The sequence below is a fragment of the Patella vulgata genome, chromosome 4 (assembly GCF_932274485.2).
Source record: "Patella vulgata chromosome 4, xgPatVulg1.2, whole genome shotgun sequence".
Lineage (NCBI taxonomy): Eukaryota > Metazoa > Mollusca > Gastropoda > Patellidae > Patella > Patella vulgata.
The window spans coordinates 61,305,034-61,323,126 of record NC_065882.2 but is presented as its reverse complement, the minus strand read 5'-3'; the positions used below and the strand labels follow the sequence as shown (position 1 = coordinate 61,323,126).

Here is an 18,093-nt window from a genome sequence, read left to right as displayed (position 1 = left end):
GTCAGCCTGTCTTTTAAAGTGTTCTATATTGCTGTCAGCCTGTCTGACTGACCATTTGTCTGGGGATTCATCCGTTGTTCAGACTACAATAAATCTATATATTGTTTTAAAATTGATAATCTCATTAAAATGTGTAATAATTTGCAATAATTTTCGATAATAACTTCCACAGTTATTTCCCTTTCTTACAAAATCTTGTTAGCAACATAGAGGCTTTAATTATGATGCAGTTATTCTGAAATATATTGCCAATCCTATTAAAAAAGGAAAATCTCTATATTGATTTGATCTTTCTAAAACTTTTGGATCTCTGTACTATAAAAAAGAAGAACCCCCATTGTTTTTTGATGAAAATTTCAACAATTTTCAATTAGCAGGTTAGAGGTTTTAGTTGTCAGTTATCATGTTAGAACCAAAGAGGTTTTAGTTATTATGTTAGAAACTAAGAGGTTTTAGTTATGTTAGCACCTTAGTTTTAATTATCATGTTATTAACACCTTAATAGAGGTTTTAGTTATCATTAGCACTTTTGAGGTTTTAGTTATGATCTGATCTTTTTTAAATTTGTATATTATGCTGTTTAGCTCATGAATGAATTGGTGAACGTGTGTTTAGTTGCCCATATTCTTAATTAGTTTCTGAGTAACAGCTAAAAAAATATTATTTCACATTAACATCTTTCAAATCAAATTTTATTATTCAAAATCATGATTCAAATCAAATAGATGGGTAAGAAGGAGTTCAAATGAGACAAAAACACCACATCCAAACGAAAAATCAGCCCTCACAAACTTTTATTAATTTTAAGTACATTAAGTATCAAAAGAAAATAAATGCATTAACAGAACTTTTTGTGTACTTTATCAAAGGCTTATTTTTGCATCTCCTAATTTGTGCTCACAAAGAGAGTTCACTCAGATTATTGATGTATAAAATGATATATTCTATTAATTTCTGATTAGGGATCCTGCGCTTTTATTTTGTTCATCTTTGTAATTTAAACAATACATCAAAAATAAGTAAACAATACATCACAAATAAGTAACATTTATTGGAAATCAAAATTGACAGAAGACCTTTATTCTGACAAATCATATTGGCCAAACTAGAGGGTAATCCCATTTTGTCATAAAAAGTAGTAGTCAATCAAGAATTAACGTCAGTTTAGCCAGTACTTAAACAGTCTTTTGTCAAATGTCAGTATATCCACTTACAGCTTTGTGATTGGATCAAACACCAGATAATCAGATATCAATAGAATTCTTTTATATATACTTAGTTGCAGTTGTAAATCTTGTTTGAGAGATGCATTTGAATTTCATAATTTGGAATGTAACAAAATGCAATAATACGGAAGAATGATGTTTTCACTCACAAACACAAAATAATCAACTTGACAGAAAAGCCATAGGCCATAGAATTTATTCAAGAGGGCATGAGCACCAGAACCGTTGGAAGCAGAATTTCAATGAATACAACAAAATACCATTTTTTTATAGGCTAATTCAACTTAAATGTTTTTGTTCTTTGGACCCTTGGCTGAACAACACCCCCAAAAACAAAATGGCTCATTATTTAGAGCTGTACAGTGCTAAAAAAAATTTTTTTTTATATAATGTGATCAACACAATCACATATCCCCCAGTTATAGGCATCTTGCAAAAACCTCCTCAGATGTCTGATCACCACCCAGCATCAAAATCAATTCTCTGCCTGGTTGGTGATATTCTCATTTCAGCCGTTGGATTAAATCAGTGGTGAGTTATCATTGCATATCATAGTATATGGACACAGCTCACCAAATATTCCTACGCCATCACCCACGAAACAAGGGCCAAAGCTATTTTTAGTCTTTCTCTCCCTTTTCCTTTTCCCCCCTTTTGCATGGTGATTTTTGTTGACTTTTTGGTGTAGAATCAAAGAAAAGGGTTTGAAAATACATTTTCTGCCAGGTTTTGGTGAATATTTGTGATTCTGAGGCGGAAGGATATGCGAGTTGAGAGGTTCGTTAGGTTGAAATGTAGGGCCAAAAATTGCATTAAAGTTTTGAGGAAAATAAAGTTTAGAGGAAAATTTATGATTTTACTGCAAATTTCTAAATTTTCAGTTTTTATTTCATTTCTAACAGTAAGAAAAATATTTTTGTCGAAGAAAGCAGGGGACTATTAAAATGGGTTTGTCTGTCTGTCAGTCACACTTTTTGGGACACAATAACTCTCTTTCTAATTGAGCTAGAATGTTCAAACTTGGTGTAGGTGTTTATTAGGTCAATGCCGTGATGGAGTTCGAAGATGAACATTTTCTGCTTAGGGTAAGCAATTTGATTGGTTGATGCTTTGGGACACGATAACTTTAGTTCTAATTAAGTGAGAGTGATTAAACTTGGTGTATAGTTTCGTTACATTGACTAGTGGGGACACTTGGTGTATAGTTTTATCACATCAATACCTTCACTAAGTTCCATAATAAGCATTTTCTGCTTAGGGTAAGCAGAGCAATAAGTAATTTGATTGGTCGAGACTTTGGAACACAATGATTCTCCTTCTAATTGAGCTAGAATGTTCACACTTGGTGTAGGTGTTTATCAGGTGAATGCCTTGATGGAGTGTGAAGATGAGAATTTTCTACTTAGGGTAAGCAGAGATAAGCAATTTGATTGGTTGATGCTTTGGGACACGACAACTTTAGTTCTAATTAAGTGAGAGTGGGGACACTTGGTGTATAGTTTTATCACATCAATACCTTTACTAAGTTCCATAATAAGCATTTTCTGCTTAGGGTAAGCAGAGCATTAAGCTATTTGATTGGTCGAGACTTTGGAACACAATAACTCTCCTTCTAGTTGAGGTAGAATGTTCAAACTTGGTGTAGGCGTTCATTAGGTGAATGCCTTGATGGAGTACAATGATAAACATTGTCTGTTTACGGTAAGCAGAGATAAGCAATCTTATTGGTGGTCAAGACTTTGGAACATAACAACTCTGCTTTTAATTGAGGTAGAATGTTTAAACTTGATGTTGATGTTCATTAGGTGAATGTCTTGACTTAGTTCAATGCAGTGGCGGCGCCAGCCGTCGGTGATTGGAGGGGCAAAGCTGGGGCAAAGTCCAAGGTTAAGGGGGCAAAGACACGAGCTTCAACTAGGAGTAGGGGGCCTCCCCCAGAAAATTTTGAAAAACAGATTGCTGGAAATGCAGCCTGGCAGTATTTCAGGCACTGATCGATGAGGTAAAGTGTCAAACGAACGGACTTGCGAATCACGACGAAGCCCACTCAAGAGCATCAAAGTAGGGAGTCCTCCCCCAGAAAATTTTGAAAAATAGACTGCCGGAAATGCTGTCTTACAGGTATTCTGTCGGGCACCGATCGTCGAGATAGATAGATCTGACTGATACCGTCCGTCACCTGACGAACGGACTTGGGAACCTAAATGAATTCCCCTTGTGAGCGCCAAAGTAGCGAGTCCATTGGGGACCTCGCCAAGAAAATTTTGAAAAATAGACTGTCGGAAATGCTCTACAACATGCAAGTTTATTACTGAGTGGAGATGTGGGATTTATTCACCGTAGAAGGTATTGATTACCGAAACGTATCACATATACTTTTTTTTATTTTCTAAAATTATTGGGGGGGGGCAAACAGAGGGCCGACCAGATTAATGGGGGGGGCAAATGCCCCCCCCCCCCCCGGCGCTGCCACTGGTTCAATGATTACCATTTCGAACTAAAGCTAAACAGAGATAAGCAATTTTATTGGTCAATGCTTTGGGACCAGATAACTTTGATTCTATCTGATAGAGAGTGATGAAACTTGGTGTATAGTTGATAATTGGTTTGATTGCTTGATACTTTTGTAAAAAATAAATGTGTGATTAATTGATATGTGTCCTCTATTTATTTTGGGATTTCGGTGTGGGACATCAGCCTGACTGTTGGTTTGTAATGCCCAATTTTGGCTTATTGTTAATATAACTTAAATGGGATCTATAAGTTTGTCAGTTTTAGAAAATGCTCCAGCTTTCCTACAGAAAATTGAAAATTGGTAACACTGTGTAGTGCGATGGGTTTGTAAAAAATTGTTCAAAACAGGGTTTGGCTCAATTGTGCCACTATTTTAGCCAGGACAAGCATTTTTATACACCCACATTTTCATGTGGATGTATATTGTTGTCACCCCTGTCAGTCCGTCTTTCTATCCACAATTACTTCATGGATTATGGTCCCTGATTGTATGAAAAATCAGTTTTGAGATTGTGGACACTCCAAAGGACACTCCAAAGATGAAACTTGAAATACATGTTTATAACCCAACAGTCTTGGTTCCTGTCGATATTCACGCATATCGGACCGTAACTTCCTGAATTATGACCCCTGATTGTACGAAAAATTGTGGTTTTAGCTTGTCCCTCTGAGGTCACAATTATTATCCGATTTAAAAAAACATTCGAATATATCGCAGTTAACCGTGATGTTGGTTCAGTTTGAATTTTGTGAAAATCAGATCAAAACTTCTGGACAAAATGGCCGCCCCTAGTTCGCAAATAGTGTAAACATATGGCATATCAAGGTTGTGGACCTTCTAGAGGTCACAATTTTGATCCGATTTTGATGAAACTTGAAAGATCCTGGTTTGTGTTGATATATGCGCATATCAGATTGTAACTTCCTGAATTATGGCCCTTGATTGTACGAAAAATCGTGTTTTTAGCTTGTGGTCCTTATAGAGGTCAAAATTTTTATCCAATTTAAAAAAACGTTTGAATATATCACCGTTACGCCCTGATGATGGTTGTATCGAGCAAATGGTATGCGCATGCGAAAGTTTAAACGACACGAAGCACCACAGAATTAATTACGTACACAAAGTTTTGGAACCGACACTGTATCCACGTTACCTCTGGAGTAAACACAACAAGTTTGAAAACTGCAAACTATACTGCCATATCATGGAATCACCATTTGAACAGAACAGAGGAATCGTGTCAGTGCCGTGAAAAGGAACGAGAAAGTTTAACAACACGAAGCCCCACGGGACTAATTACGTAAAATAATAGTTTGCACCGATAAACATTATAATAAAGTTACCTCTGAAGTAAGCAAAGCAAAGAAGTTGAAAATTAAGCACTGCAGACAACACTAATACAAGCACAATTCTTTCCCCAAACAAACACATGCAAAGCAATTAGCTAAAGTGCCGTAGAACCTGTTGTCTCAAGTGTGTAGATCCCATGACCTAATTAATGGCGTCATTAGACTGAAACAAATGATTATGAAGATTCTGATTGGCTGAATCACACAAATGTACCATAATTTGTATTTATATCACAAAGATCTTGGTATATCGTGTATATCCGCACGTAATTGTCCCCCGCCTTTCGAAGAAAGCAGGGGACTATTAAAATGGGTTCGTCCGTCTGTCTGTCCGTCTGTCTGTCTGTCCGTCCGTCTGTCTGTCCGTCACACTTTTTGGGACACAATAACTCTCTTCCTAATTGAGCTAGAATGTTCAAACTTGGTGTATGTGTTTATTAGGTCAATGCCTTGATGGAGTTCGAAGATGAGCATTTTCTGCTTAGGGTAAGCAGAGATAAGCAATTTGATTGGTTGATGCTTTGGGACACGATAACTCTCTTCCTAATTGGGCTAGAATGTTCAAACTTGGTGTATGTGTTGATTAGGTCAATGCCTTGATGGAGTTCGAAGATGAGCATTTTCCGCTTAGGGTAAGCAGAGATAAGCAATTTGATTGGTTGATGCTTTGGGACACGATAACTTTTAATTGAGCTAGAATGTTCAAACTTGGTGTATGTGTTTATTAGGTCAATGCCTTGATGGAGTTCGAAGATGAGCATTTTCCGCTTAGGGTAAGCAGAGATAAGCAATTTGATTGGTTGATACTTTGGGGCACGATAACTCTCTTCCTAATTGAGCTAGAATGTTCAAACTTGGTGTATGTGTTGATTAGGTCAATGCCTTGATGGAGTTCGAAGATGAGCATTTTCCGCTTAGGGTAAGCAGAGATAAGCAATTTGATTGGTTGATGCTTTGGGACACGATAACTTTAGTTCTAATTAAGTGAGATTGATGAAACTTGGTGTATAGTTTCATTACAGTAATACCTTGACTAAGTTTGATAATGAGCATTTTCTGCTCAGGGTAAGCAGAGCGATACGCAATTTGATTGGTCGAGACTTTGGAAAACAATAACTCTCCTACTTTGATTGTTAGACTATAAGTAAAGATATACTGTTTGATTGTTCAATACTTTGTAAAAGATAATTTGTGATAAATTTATATGTGTCCTCTAATTATTTTCCTATTTCGGTGGCGGACATCAGCCTCACTGTTGGCTTGTTTCCTGGAATATGGCCCCTGATTGTGGGTCCGCTATAAGTCACAGTTTAAATATATCACTGTTACACATCAATGAAGGTTGTGTTCAAATTTCATAAAAATCTGACCGAAACTGCTGGGCAAAATGGCTGTTCCTTGTACACAAATAGTGTAAAAGTATGTCATACTAAGGTTGTGGACACAATGGAAGTCACAATGTTTATCTGATTTTGATGAAACTTGAAATGTATCTTTATAATCCAAAGATCATGGTTCATTTTGATATTTGCACATATCGGACTGTAACTTTGTGGATTATGGCCCCTGATTGTAGGAAAAATCACGTTTTTAGCTTGTGGACCCTCTAAAAGTCACAATTTTTATCCAATTTTAAAAAATGTTTAAATTGATCACCGTTACACCCTAATGACGGTTGAGTTCCAATTTCATGAAAATCAGACCAAAACTGCCCGACCAAATGGCAGTTCCTTGTAAAAGTATGTCATACCAAGGTTGTGGACCCTCTAGACGTTACAATTGTTATGCGATTTTAAAGAAACTTAAAATATATGTTTATGTCCCTAAGAAAAGTTGAAAAGATGGTTGAATGAGTCCCTTTAATGTATCAATTCCAAATTCTTATTTTATCTTTTAAGAAAAATATTGATGTAAGAGAGTTGTGTATTGAAAGTGTAAAAATCAGACAAACGAGAAGGGGATGTGGTGGAGCGTGAACTTCGACGTCTGGGGCCCGTTTTTGGCATAGTGATTGGTGACCTGTATAAACAAACAGTAACTGATAAGTTACTCAGCAATTGACATGTACCAGAGCAGGCAATGCTGACCCCCAGCATCATGACAGTATTGGACACACAATTATTACAAAATATAATCTAATGTCATTAGAGAAATGTGATTGAAGCACCAGCCTAGACAACATTATTAGATCTTGGAAAATTTGATGAAAAATTAAAAAAAACATTCATACTCTGCACAAAGCAGAAGGTAAAAATAAACACTGTATATAAACGGAGACAAAAAATAAACAGACATTCATAGGCTGCACTTAAAAACAGAAGATAAAAATAAATCACCATGTAAAACGGTGACAAAGATATCCATACATTGCACTTAAAAGCAAAAGATAAAAATAAATCACCATATAAAACGGTGACAAAGACATCCATATACTGCACTATTAAAAAGCAGAAAATAAAAATAAAGCACCATATAAACGGTGACGAAAAATCAAGGAAAGCAGAAAAATAAAAAATATATCGGTATAGACACGAAATATCAGTGTAATAATTCCAACTGAACTAGGCCAGTGCTTCCCCAATTTAGATAAAAATGCTAATAAAAACCTCTCTTATGTGTTATAGCAATAGCTGAATGTACACTTTTAGCATATTTGGACAGACCAGAACTATTCAAATGTATGCCATCCTTGTCACATATTAGAGATTCAGGATTTTGCCAAAATCCGCGGTGGGTCCAGAAGGTTATGTGTTTAACATCAGCTGTCAATGCTCTTATTTTGTTATTGACAACATTTATTTTGTCGTAACCCGTTAGACACTTTAATTTAGATCTCGAAAGAAGTTGTCCTATGATAATATGTTTTACATTGAAGCTGTTAAATAGATAATTAGAAAAGCAAAAAATATCCTTAGCAAGTTTGCATGGATCAGTTGATTTATTTTTTGATGATAGGTCATTGCCACCTATTTGTAGAAAAACAGCATCATAATTAACATAATTTAAGATTGATGTTTGAGAATGATTTTCTATAGATTTAGCACCATTGCGAACAGTACCACACCCAAGACCATGGAAATCTACTTGCATTTCTGTTCCATTTCTGTTCTGCACAAAATTTTTCTAATCGATGTACATAGGAATGACCAAAAACAAGAACTTTGAGGACCATGATGATCAGTAAATCAGCATAAAAATATACACAAAATTAGAAAATTCTACTCACTAAATGAATATCTAAATAATTTTTAAACAATTTTAAACAATGGATTTGCAATTAATAAAGATGTTTGACCATAAATAGTTACAGTGAGAAAAATTCCTTCCTTGTTCAGTGTGATAGAAAACCAAAAGACCTGTTTATAACTGAGCGGTAGTGAACTAGTTACCAAACCCAGCTGATTGGATAAGTGGATAAGTACAAACCAATCATAATCACCCATTTGGGGAAACCATGCACCTATCACATGCTTTTTAAACTGAGTGTACTGAAGCCAGCTGTATTTCTCAAGCTGAAACATTGTATCCCAATAAGCTAATAGTTACAATAATGTAGTATGTACTTTATTTAAAGTGAATGGTTAAAGAGATAGACTGACCTATTGATAAAGTTTTCTCATCCTGCATCATAAACTATTTTATTTACATTAAAATTTGTTTTATATCACAAAGATCTTGGTATATCGTGTATATCTGCACATAATTTCCTGGAATATGGCCCTTGATTGTGGGTCCGCTATAAGTCAAAGTTTAAATATATCACCGTTACACATCAATGAAGGTTGAGTTCAAATTTCATAAAAATCTGACCGAAACTGCTGGGCAAAATGGCTGCTCCTTGTACACAAATAGTGTAAAAGTATGTCATACTAAGGTTGTGGACACAATGGAAGTCACAATGTTTATCTGATTTTGATGAAACTTGAAATGTATCTTTATAATCCAAAGATCATGGTTCCTTTTGATATTTGCACATATCGGACTGTAACTTTGTGGATTATGGCCCCTAATTGTAGGAAAAATCACGTTTTTAGCTTGTGGACCCTCTAAAAGTCACAATTTTTATCCGATTTTAAAAAATGTTTAAAAACATCACCGTTACACCCTAATGACGGTTGAGTTCTAATTTCATGAAAATCAGACCAAAACTGCCTGACCAAATGGCAGTTCCTTGTATGCAAATAGTGTAAAAGTATGTCATACCAAGGTTGTGGACCCTCTAGAAGTTACAATTGTTATGCGATTTTAAAGAAACTTAAAATATATGTTTATGTCCCTAAGAAAAGTTGAAAAGATGGTTGAATGAGTCCCTTTAATGTATCAATTCCAAATTCTTATTTTATCTTTTAATAAAAATATTGATGTAAGAGAGTTGCGTATTGAAAGTGTAAAAAGCTGTGAAGCGAAACAACATGAAAATAATGTATCAATTGTTACCATCAAGTTATTGATTTTTGGTTTCCCGATTTTCTGTCTATTGATTGGGAGATATAAAACTTAATTCCTCTGCATGTAGTTACATTGTATTGATATTATACAGAAGTTCTCTCCAAGCATAAATAATGCAGCTCTAAACAGAACTCGATACAAAAAATCACACTATCCTGTACAAATACTATCAACTCTTTCTACCGGTGCATTTCTTTGTTCTTTCATTGTGGCTAAGTCGGGGATTGTATTTCTAACCAGAATATGAATTCATAACTGCACGAAACAATATAAAGGGTAATTGTAAACACCAATGTGCTGAAACATTAGGCAATTTAGTCAAATGATTGGCAAAGAAACTGCACCTGATTTCCTTGATTGAGCTCACTTCCCTTGCATTTAATGTCATTTCCCCTAAAAATACTGGCTCAGACTCGGACACACCTTTGACATATATAGCTTTATAATACCTCCATTTCCACTAAAATATCTGGAATCATTTATAGGCTTGAGATAGACATACTAAATTATTAGCTAGTAATGTTAAACATTATAGCTAGGTTTGATTGTTTATGCTTAATATTTGGAATCTTAATTCTCAAAGAAAATTACTGTTTTACAAACAATGCCCTGTCCTGACTTGGAGGCAGCTTGAAACAGTACAATGAAAGCTTCAAAATTAAAAAAAAAACAAGCGGCACATCTAGTTAAAATAAAAAAAACTGTGTTATAGCAGAGCAGGGCAGTAGCCAGCTAAAAAAAATGATGGCAAATACAGATTCAGATTGGGATATTGCCCAGTGGAAAAACGTAGGTCGCCAGAAAGGCAATTTTAGATCCAGGTTAAAAAAATAAAGATCTGAGTTGGTATGTAAATCCTGTCATGGTTAGCATGAACTGTATGTTTGTGATATACAGTTGTTATCTCTAGAGGCAACACAATGTCAGATACAAGGAACATAATTAGTTTTTCTTTAAGAAGAGCTTCAAGGTAAAGAAAGGCAACTGAAATCAATATGGATATTGACATCTAGGGACCGATTTGAAAAATACAAAAATTTGTACATAGGAATGTCTACAAGATACCCCAAATATATTTTAATCACAGACCATTTCTCTTTCTCTAATATTATGTTAAAGTTGTATTCATTGTGAAGACAAATTTAAAACTTTCGACATCTTAATCTTCTCTTTTTTCACAGTTTTTGTATTATTGATGTTATCTCTACCTCCAGACAGTATAATCTGGTAATATATATAATGATCTTGATGGCAACTCAGATCAATGTCTTCTGTTTGTAGACCATACAATCAAACATCCTACATGTTATTATTGTGTAATAATTGATTTGATATAAACATACCATGATAAATGGAAATAAAACTGTAGACGCCATTAAGACAAAAATACGAGCATTCCTGTTCTGCCAAACACTCACACAACTGCACTTGCTTTCAACCAAAAGGCAAATTTTGATATAAATAAATCTTTTATAGATCCCAGAGAGAGAATTTTTTATTTGAAATCAACAAATGCGTTGTATTAAAGACAGAATTGACTGATTGGATTTTTCTTAATGCAAAATGGACTAAAACTTACATAATTTTTTCAACTGTGTATGGGCATTTCAAATTTTGTTTTACCGGTATTCCATAAGTTACCATTGGTGACATTGATGTTGACCATGGTGACAGTAAGTGTCAGAGTACCCTGATCAAAGCCTGCCCATCCTCCATTCATAATGTGGACGTATATTGCTGTCGCCCGTGTTTGTGTGTGTGTCTGTGTGTATACCCTAAGGATGACCCCTATTGTTTTTTGGTGATTGCCCAACCCCCAGAGGCAGAGCCACACCGAGTTTTTCTTTGTGTCTGTGTGTTGCCTACAGGCCACGATTCTTAATGGATCATCTTTGAACTTGGGATATGTATTTCTTATAGCCTAAGGACGACAACTGCATACCCCACCCCCAGGGGCAGAACCACGCCAAATTTTTGTGTTTATTGTTTACAGGCCGCAATTCTGAATGGATCAATATGGTACTTGGCATATGTATTCCTTATAGCCTAAGGGCATCAACTATTAATTTTGGTGAATGCCCCAACCCTCTGGGTCAGCCACACCCAATTTTTGCCTTTAGCGCTTGAAGGCCGCAATTCTGAATGGCTTATCTTGGAACTTGGTATACTTATTCCTTATAACCTAAGGACAGCAACTAGTGATGTTGGTGCACGTCCCCCCCTCTTCCACCCCAACATCCCATCCCCTGCCCTTTTGGCGGTGCCACACCCACTTTTTGTTGATATTGTGTCTGTAAATAATATACAGGTTGCAAATACACCCACTTTGTTGTTAATTTTTACCAGTAAATACTCAACAGGTTGCAATAATTAACAGATTTTGTTCAAATTCAGCATATCAAACATTGCAATAACAGGGTGGTACCTATTTATATGGTTCCATATCCAACCCCCAAAGGGCAGATCCACGCCCAATTTTTGTATTTATCGTCTACAGGCTGCAATTCTGAATGGATCTTCTTGGAATTTTGCATATTTTTTCCTTATACCGTAAAGACTGCAACTATTTAATTTGGTGCATGACATGACCCCCTGGGGCAGTGTCACACCCACTTTTTTGTTAACATTTTGTCTGTAAATTTGGCAAAAAAAAAACATCGCCTAGCCTTCTTTGCCTCTTGTCTTATTTTTTTTTCGAGGGTGGGGTGGGGGGAGGAGGGGTATTTTTTTTGTATGTGAGCTTTGTCTCAATTCTTGGTAATAGCTATGAATAAGATTAAACCAAATATGAATAAGGTTAAACCAAATCTGGCTTCTTGTATATACTGGAACACATTGATCAACATTGAATAACAAAATTAGATATTATACTATTGTTAAACGATAAACATTTCTCCATGGCTAGTAAAATATTTCAAACATCCAATAAATGATTCAAATTTATTCTTGAGCTGTATGCAGTACATTTTGTATAACAATGGTTATAAATTTTTTGTTCATTTCACTGTTTCAAATAAATGAATGAATACATGAATAAATGAATTGTTCCATGGATTTGAAATATTTCTAAAAACAAGCCTTAGTTCCTGATCTTATATATACAAACATAGGCGTACGGGGAAATTTTTGACTGGGGGGGGGGGCGGCGGTGGTGGTTGGTGCCCAAAAAATGTAGTTAGGTTCTTAGTATGTTACATAATAATAATAAATTCGCTGTTAAATTGGACACATTCAAGAACACAATATTTTTTTATACAACTTTTACAAAGTACAATTGTGTGCCCAAATTTTTCGAGCATTTCGTGCCCAAAATGGGGGGGCAGCCGCCCCCCCCCCCCCAGCCCCCCCCAGCTTGTACGCCTATGTATACAAATGCATTATTTGTGCATGCTTCTGGACTATTGTAGATTGGTGGTTTCCAACCTTTTGTTGATTGCAACCCCATTCCAGGAACCATCATCTGATCACAACCCCTCTTAGAAGAAAGTCACCTTTCTCTATGAAACATGATATTATTTACAGATCAAAATGTTGTAATGAGAGACTGAGGAAACAAATCATGAGTGTGAGAGAGCAAAGACGGTTGGTAATGTGGCAAGATGTGTATAGATCAGAGATTTATGAGGACTGGCTGACAAGTTATAAGCCTATCAGTGAAAGACCTGTACAAAGTCGATCATTTTCATTAATTTTCTACATAGTCCACTTTGATGTGTACACACATTGCCAACTATGTTGCAAGGCTTGGCTGCCAGTCAGGAATAAAATTTCTTCAGCCACCCTAAAAAAGTCGACAAATGCCTACAACACAGGCAATATGCCGAGTGGTCAATCATTGATCAGCCATCAATATGTCATGTACCCAGTTAATGTTTTCTTGAATGGTTGCCACTGATGGCCTTCCAGGATGCGGGTCATCGTCAAGGCTTTCATTTTTGGAAACCGGTCTCATCCATGGTTACAAATCTGACCAAAAAATTAACAGGATCTACTTCAAAATGGCAAGATTGTCACAGGACGTCGGGAATCTGACATGTTTCTGATCCACAGTCAAGAGCTTTGGCACCCATCTTGCAGAAACGTTTGTCATTCTTAACTCATGGGCGATAATGTGCTCAGCCCTCTCATGAGAGATGCCCACAGCACTGGCAATATGTCGAGTGGTCAATTGTCGATCAGCCATCACCATGTCATGTACTCGGATAATGTTTTCTTGAATGGTTGCTGTTGATGGCCTGCGAGGACGCAGTCATCGTCAAGGCTCTCTCTGCCACGCTGAAATTCCGTAACCGACTTCCTTATTGTGGAAAAGGAAGGGGAATCATCCCCTAAAGTGGAGACCATGTTGGCATGTATTTGTGTAGGGTTAGTCCTTTCAGTTGCAGGTACTTGATGCCTTTCAGTTGCAGGTATTTGATGGCTGCCCTGTTAGCCAGTTTGCCCATTTCTAGTGATTTCAATGGGTAGGTTCAGAAGATGGTTTAGTGCGAACTGCGAAGACAATAGTAACATTACAGTTGCAGTTATTATTTCTATACTTCATTCAGTGCTTGTACTTGTTTGTGTCAAATCGATCTAGCCTTTTCAGGCTTACAACTTTTCAGCCAGCCCTCATATATGCTTTTCATGAAACATAGCATTTATTCAAAAGTTTCAGAGTAATCCATCGCGACTCCACAAAAATGCTGCACGGCCCCAGCTCTGGTCATGACCCAAAGGTTGGGAACCCATATTATAGATGAATGTTTCTGCATTGTTATAAACACACATACCTAAAGTAGTGTACTTCACCTAGTTTCCCTGTGCGTGCTGTTTTGAGGGCTCTATTGAGTGTTTTTCAGCAGTACCATTTATAATTGAGTGATAATATTTTGGGATTTTGATACCAAGTAAACAAATTTCAAAATCAGTTGTTAAAAGTTCTTAGGAAATTGAACTAGTAATAATCTAATCTCGATCAGAGATGAAATTTTTACCATAAACGAGAAGTTTCAGAACAGTAAATTTAAATGCACATTCTGATTTTTGGTTATGTAATATTAAGCAGTTAATTGAAGTTGAAGGAAATTGCAAGTTCTGTTTAAGAAGAAAATGATCATTGCACAACAATTAATAGAAACAATTTGATTATATGTTATAGGTTGGGGTGAGGTTTAGATAAAGTCTTACAAAATGTTCTTTAAAAAATTTTATTCCGGTAAAATACAAATATTTAGACAAGGAAGATATGGGAAAATAATATCTGATTTATCATAATGTTTTAACTACTGTCACTAGAGAGATCTTTTCTGATATAAATCACAGTCATAACATCTGAAGTTATATCCATGAGGAAATTAATGAAATCTTTCATATTCTTAAGATTATGGCAAGTAAAAGTACTTGTTTATCGGAAAATTTGATAGATTTTTCAAGATCAATACTAACATGTTCATCAACCTAGATTGATTTGAATCCAGTACAAGAGTCAATTTATAAAATCTGTTAAGTGGAACTATTAAATTATTGAAATCGATATTCTTTGTCAAGAAGTATGTTCTAAGTCCAAAATATTAAATATTTGTTAAATATCTGATGTAATTTTGCAGTGGATAAAGAAAGGACTTTGAAACGTACCACCTACTTACTATTACACTACTTTTTCATTTGTATTTATGGACTGCTGTTCAATTAATAAACTTCAAGCCAGAATTGTTTCTTATATTCCTTGCGTTGCTTTCAAACTGTCCAAAAATATGCTTATTGTTTTTTTGAAATGAAACTAGCCAGAAATAAATGGCCAGAGCCTTGTTATATTGAATAAGGGTGTTTTTATGTCATTTTACCATGACATTAACCAGTTAAGTTGAAAACCACAGAACTTTTTCAAAGTATAAACCAGATATAATATTCTATAGATGTACGGTAGTTACAAAAGATTTACCACTGGATGATTTATTGTGTGTTTATATTTTTTTTTACAGGTGTTGCACATTACACAAAGATTGTTGAGAATAGTGATGAAACCGCTTTATTTGATGAGGTAGGCCAAATGAAACTTTCTTTTTTCATCGTAAATAATAATGGTGTCAACAATATGTATCCAATGCTTCGAATATGAGTGCCTATATAAAAATCAAAGATAGTTGGAATTCTGGCACTGCATTCGTTGAACAAAATATATTAAGTTGGTCCAATAATCCTAGGGGATCACCTGGCTAAGTGGGTAAGACGCTGGCTCGCTAGCCTGGAGGTCGGGTGTTCGATCCCTGCATTGGCCGAGAAAGTTCATCCAGATTTTCCAGCGTGGTTTCCCCTTGTCAGTGATGCAGGACAGAGGGCCTGACAAGGACAGCTGTCTAGTCGTTCGGATGGGACGAAAAACCGAGGTCCCTTGTACATATTGGTGTGCACGTAAAAGATCCCTTGGCAGTTGGAATTCGATATAAGAGTAGGCCGTAGTGCCGCTGCCCGGGCAAAATTTCCCCCATAGCGCACTGTATGACGTATGCCTGTCTTCATTAGCACAGTTTAGGAGCAGAACAGTAGGACATTAAACCCCATTTCATTTCCAATAATCCTTTATTGATCCATTCCACACCTAGACAAGCAAGCATTGACAAAAGTACGGTTTCACAGGAAATTGTAATGACAAATCTCACGAGCATACAATGGCACATTTTTCATCTCTCTACACAAATACATTTTACACCTATCCACCTAGATACAGTTATATATTATTTTACACCTATTCATCAATATACAGTGATACATTATACACTTATCCACTAAGATACAGTGATATATTTTACACTTATCAACCAAGATAATGATATATTTTACACTTATCAACCAAAGATACAGTGATAGATTTTACACCAAGATAGCGTGATACATTTTACACCTATCAACCAAGATACAGCATAGGCATGGTGATAGATTTTACACCTATCAACCAAGATTTCCATCTATTCACCAAGATACAGTGATAGATTTTACACCTATCAACCAAGATACAGCAGGGGCATGGTGATAGATTTTACACCTATCAACCAAGATTTACACCTATCCACCAAGATACAGTGATACATTTTACACCTATCAACCGAGATACAGTGATATATTTTCCACCTACCACCAAGCTACAGCAGGGACATGATGATAGATTTTACACCAATTAACAAAGATTTACACCTATCCACCAAGATACAGTAATAGATTTTACACCTATTCACCAAGATACAGTGATAGATTTTACACCTACCACCAAGCTGCAGTAGGAACATGATGATAGATTTTACACCTATCAACCAAGATTTACACTGATACATTTTACCACCTATCCACCAAGATACAGTGATACATTTTACACCCATCTACCAAGATACAGGCATTGATTTTACACCTATCAACCAAGATACAGTGATATATTTCACATGTATACACCACAATTACGGTACAGCACAATGATAGGATTCTTTAGTTCGGTCAGTTTATAATAATGGTGATATATGTGTGCATGTAATTTCAGGTATTTGAGTGGCCAGTGGCAAGACCTGTGGAGCCAGAAGAGATTATTGATATACAAGTTTATAATTATAACAGATACCTTGCAAACAGGTAAGGTTGATACAATAGAACTAGAACATGTTTGCTATATCATTCAAGGGCATTGAGGGGAGCCACGGTGGCTAGGTGGTTAAGACGCTGGCTCGCTAGCCTGGAGGTCGGGTGTTTGATCCCTGCATTGGCCGAGAAAGTTCATCCAGATTTTCCAACGTGGTTTCCCCTTGTCAGTGGTGCAGAATGGAGGACCTGACAAGGACAGCTGTCTATTCCTTCGGATGAGATGAAAAACCGAGGTCCCGTGTATACATAAGAATGCATGTAAAAGATCCCTTGGCAGTTGGAATTCGATATAAGAGTAGGAGATAGTGCCGCTGCCCGGGCAAAATTTCCCTCATAGCACACTGTATGGCGTATGCCCGTCTTCATTAGCCCAATATAGGAGCAGAACAGTAGGACGTTAAACCCCATTTCATTTCATTTCAAGGGCATTGAATGCTAATTTGAAATGGGGGATGTTTTGGAACCAATCAACACCCATGATATTATTAAATCATCAATGGTCATGTATAAATGTTTTCCAGCTAGTCCAAATTTAATATCAATAGCTACTCATAAACTTTTCCACTATACCCTCAACTCTCAAGATTAAATTGGTCATTTGTTTTTTCTTTTCGGTAATTTCGTGGGAGTTTTCCCCATGCATATAATTTCATGCAAAAACTACTCCCTTTCTTCTCTAAATTCATTATTAGTGTTAGAATATTCAGTAGTATTCAGATGATGATCGTCACTGATACATACTGGTAGCTAATTTGAAATCTCAGAAAGATGTATTTTGTTTATGCAGTATTTTGATGGCAAAAATTGTGCTATTCTGCAGTTGCTACATTGAAAAGAGTGATTCATAAGCTAGCTCATGGCCAAGCAATGTGGTCTATAGGGTTTTAACACAATTCTCCAGATATACATTATTATAGTGTTGAACAGCTAAAAAATCAAATATAAA

The 18,093-nt window shown here is 36.0% G+C and overlaps 1 protein-coding gene across 1 annotated transcript in view; it reads left to right on the top strand.

Annotated features, from left to right (window-relative positions):
• Positions 1-18,093, top strand: part of LOC126819185 (otoferlin) — a 164,766-nt gene that overhangs the window by 46,152 nt on the left and 100,521 nt on the right. Inside the window, exons 2-3 of the mRNA XM_056100365.1 lie at positions 15,503-15,561; positions 17,050-17,138. Of these exons, the coding sequence (XP_055956340.1) occupies positions 15,503-15,561; positions 17,050-17,138 (148 nt within the window). The remainder of the gene's footprint in view (positions 1-15,502; positions 15,562-17,049; positions 17,139-18,093) is intronic.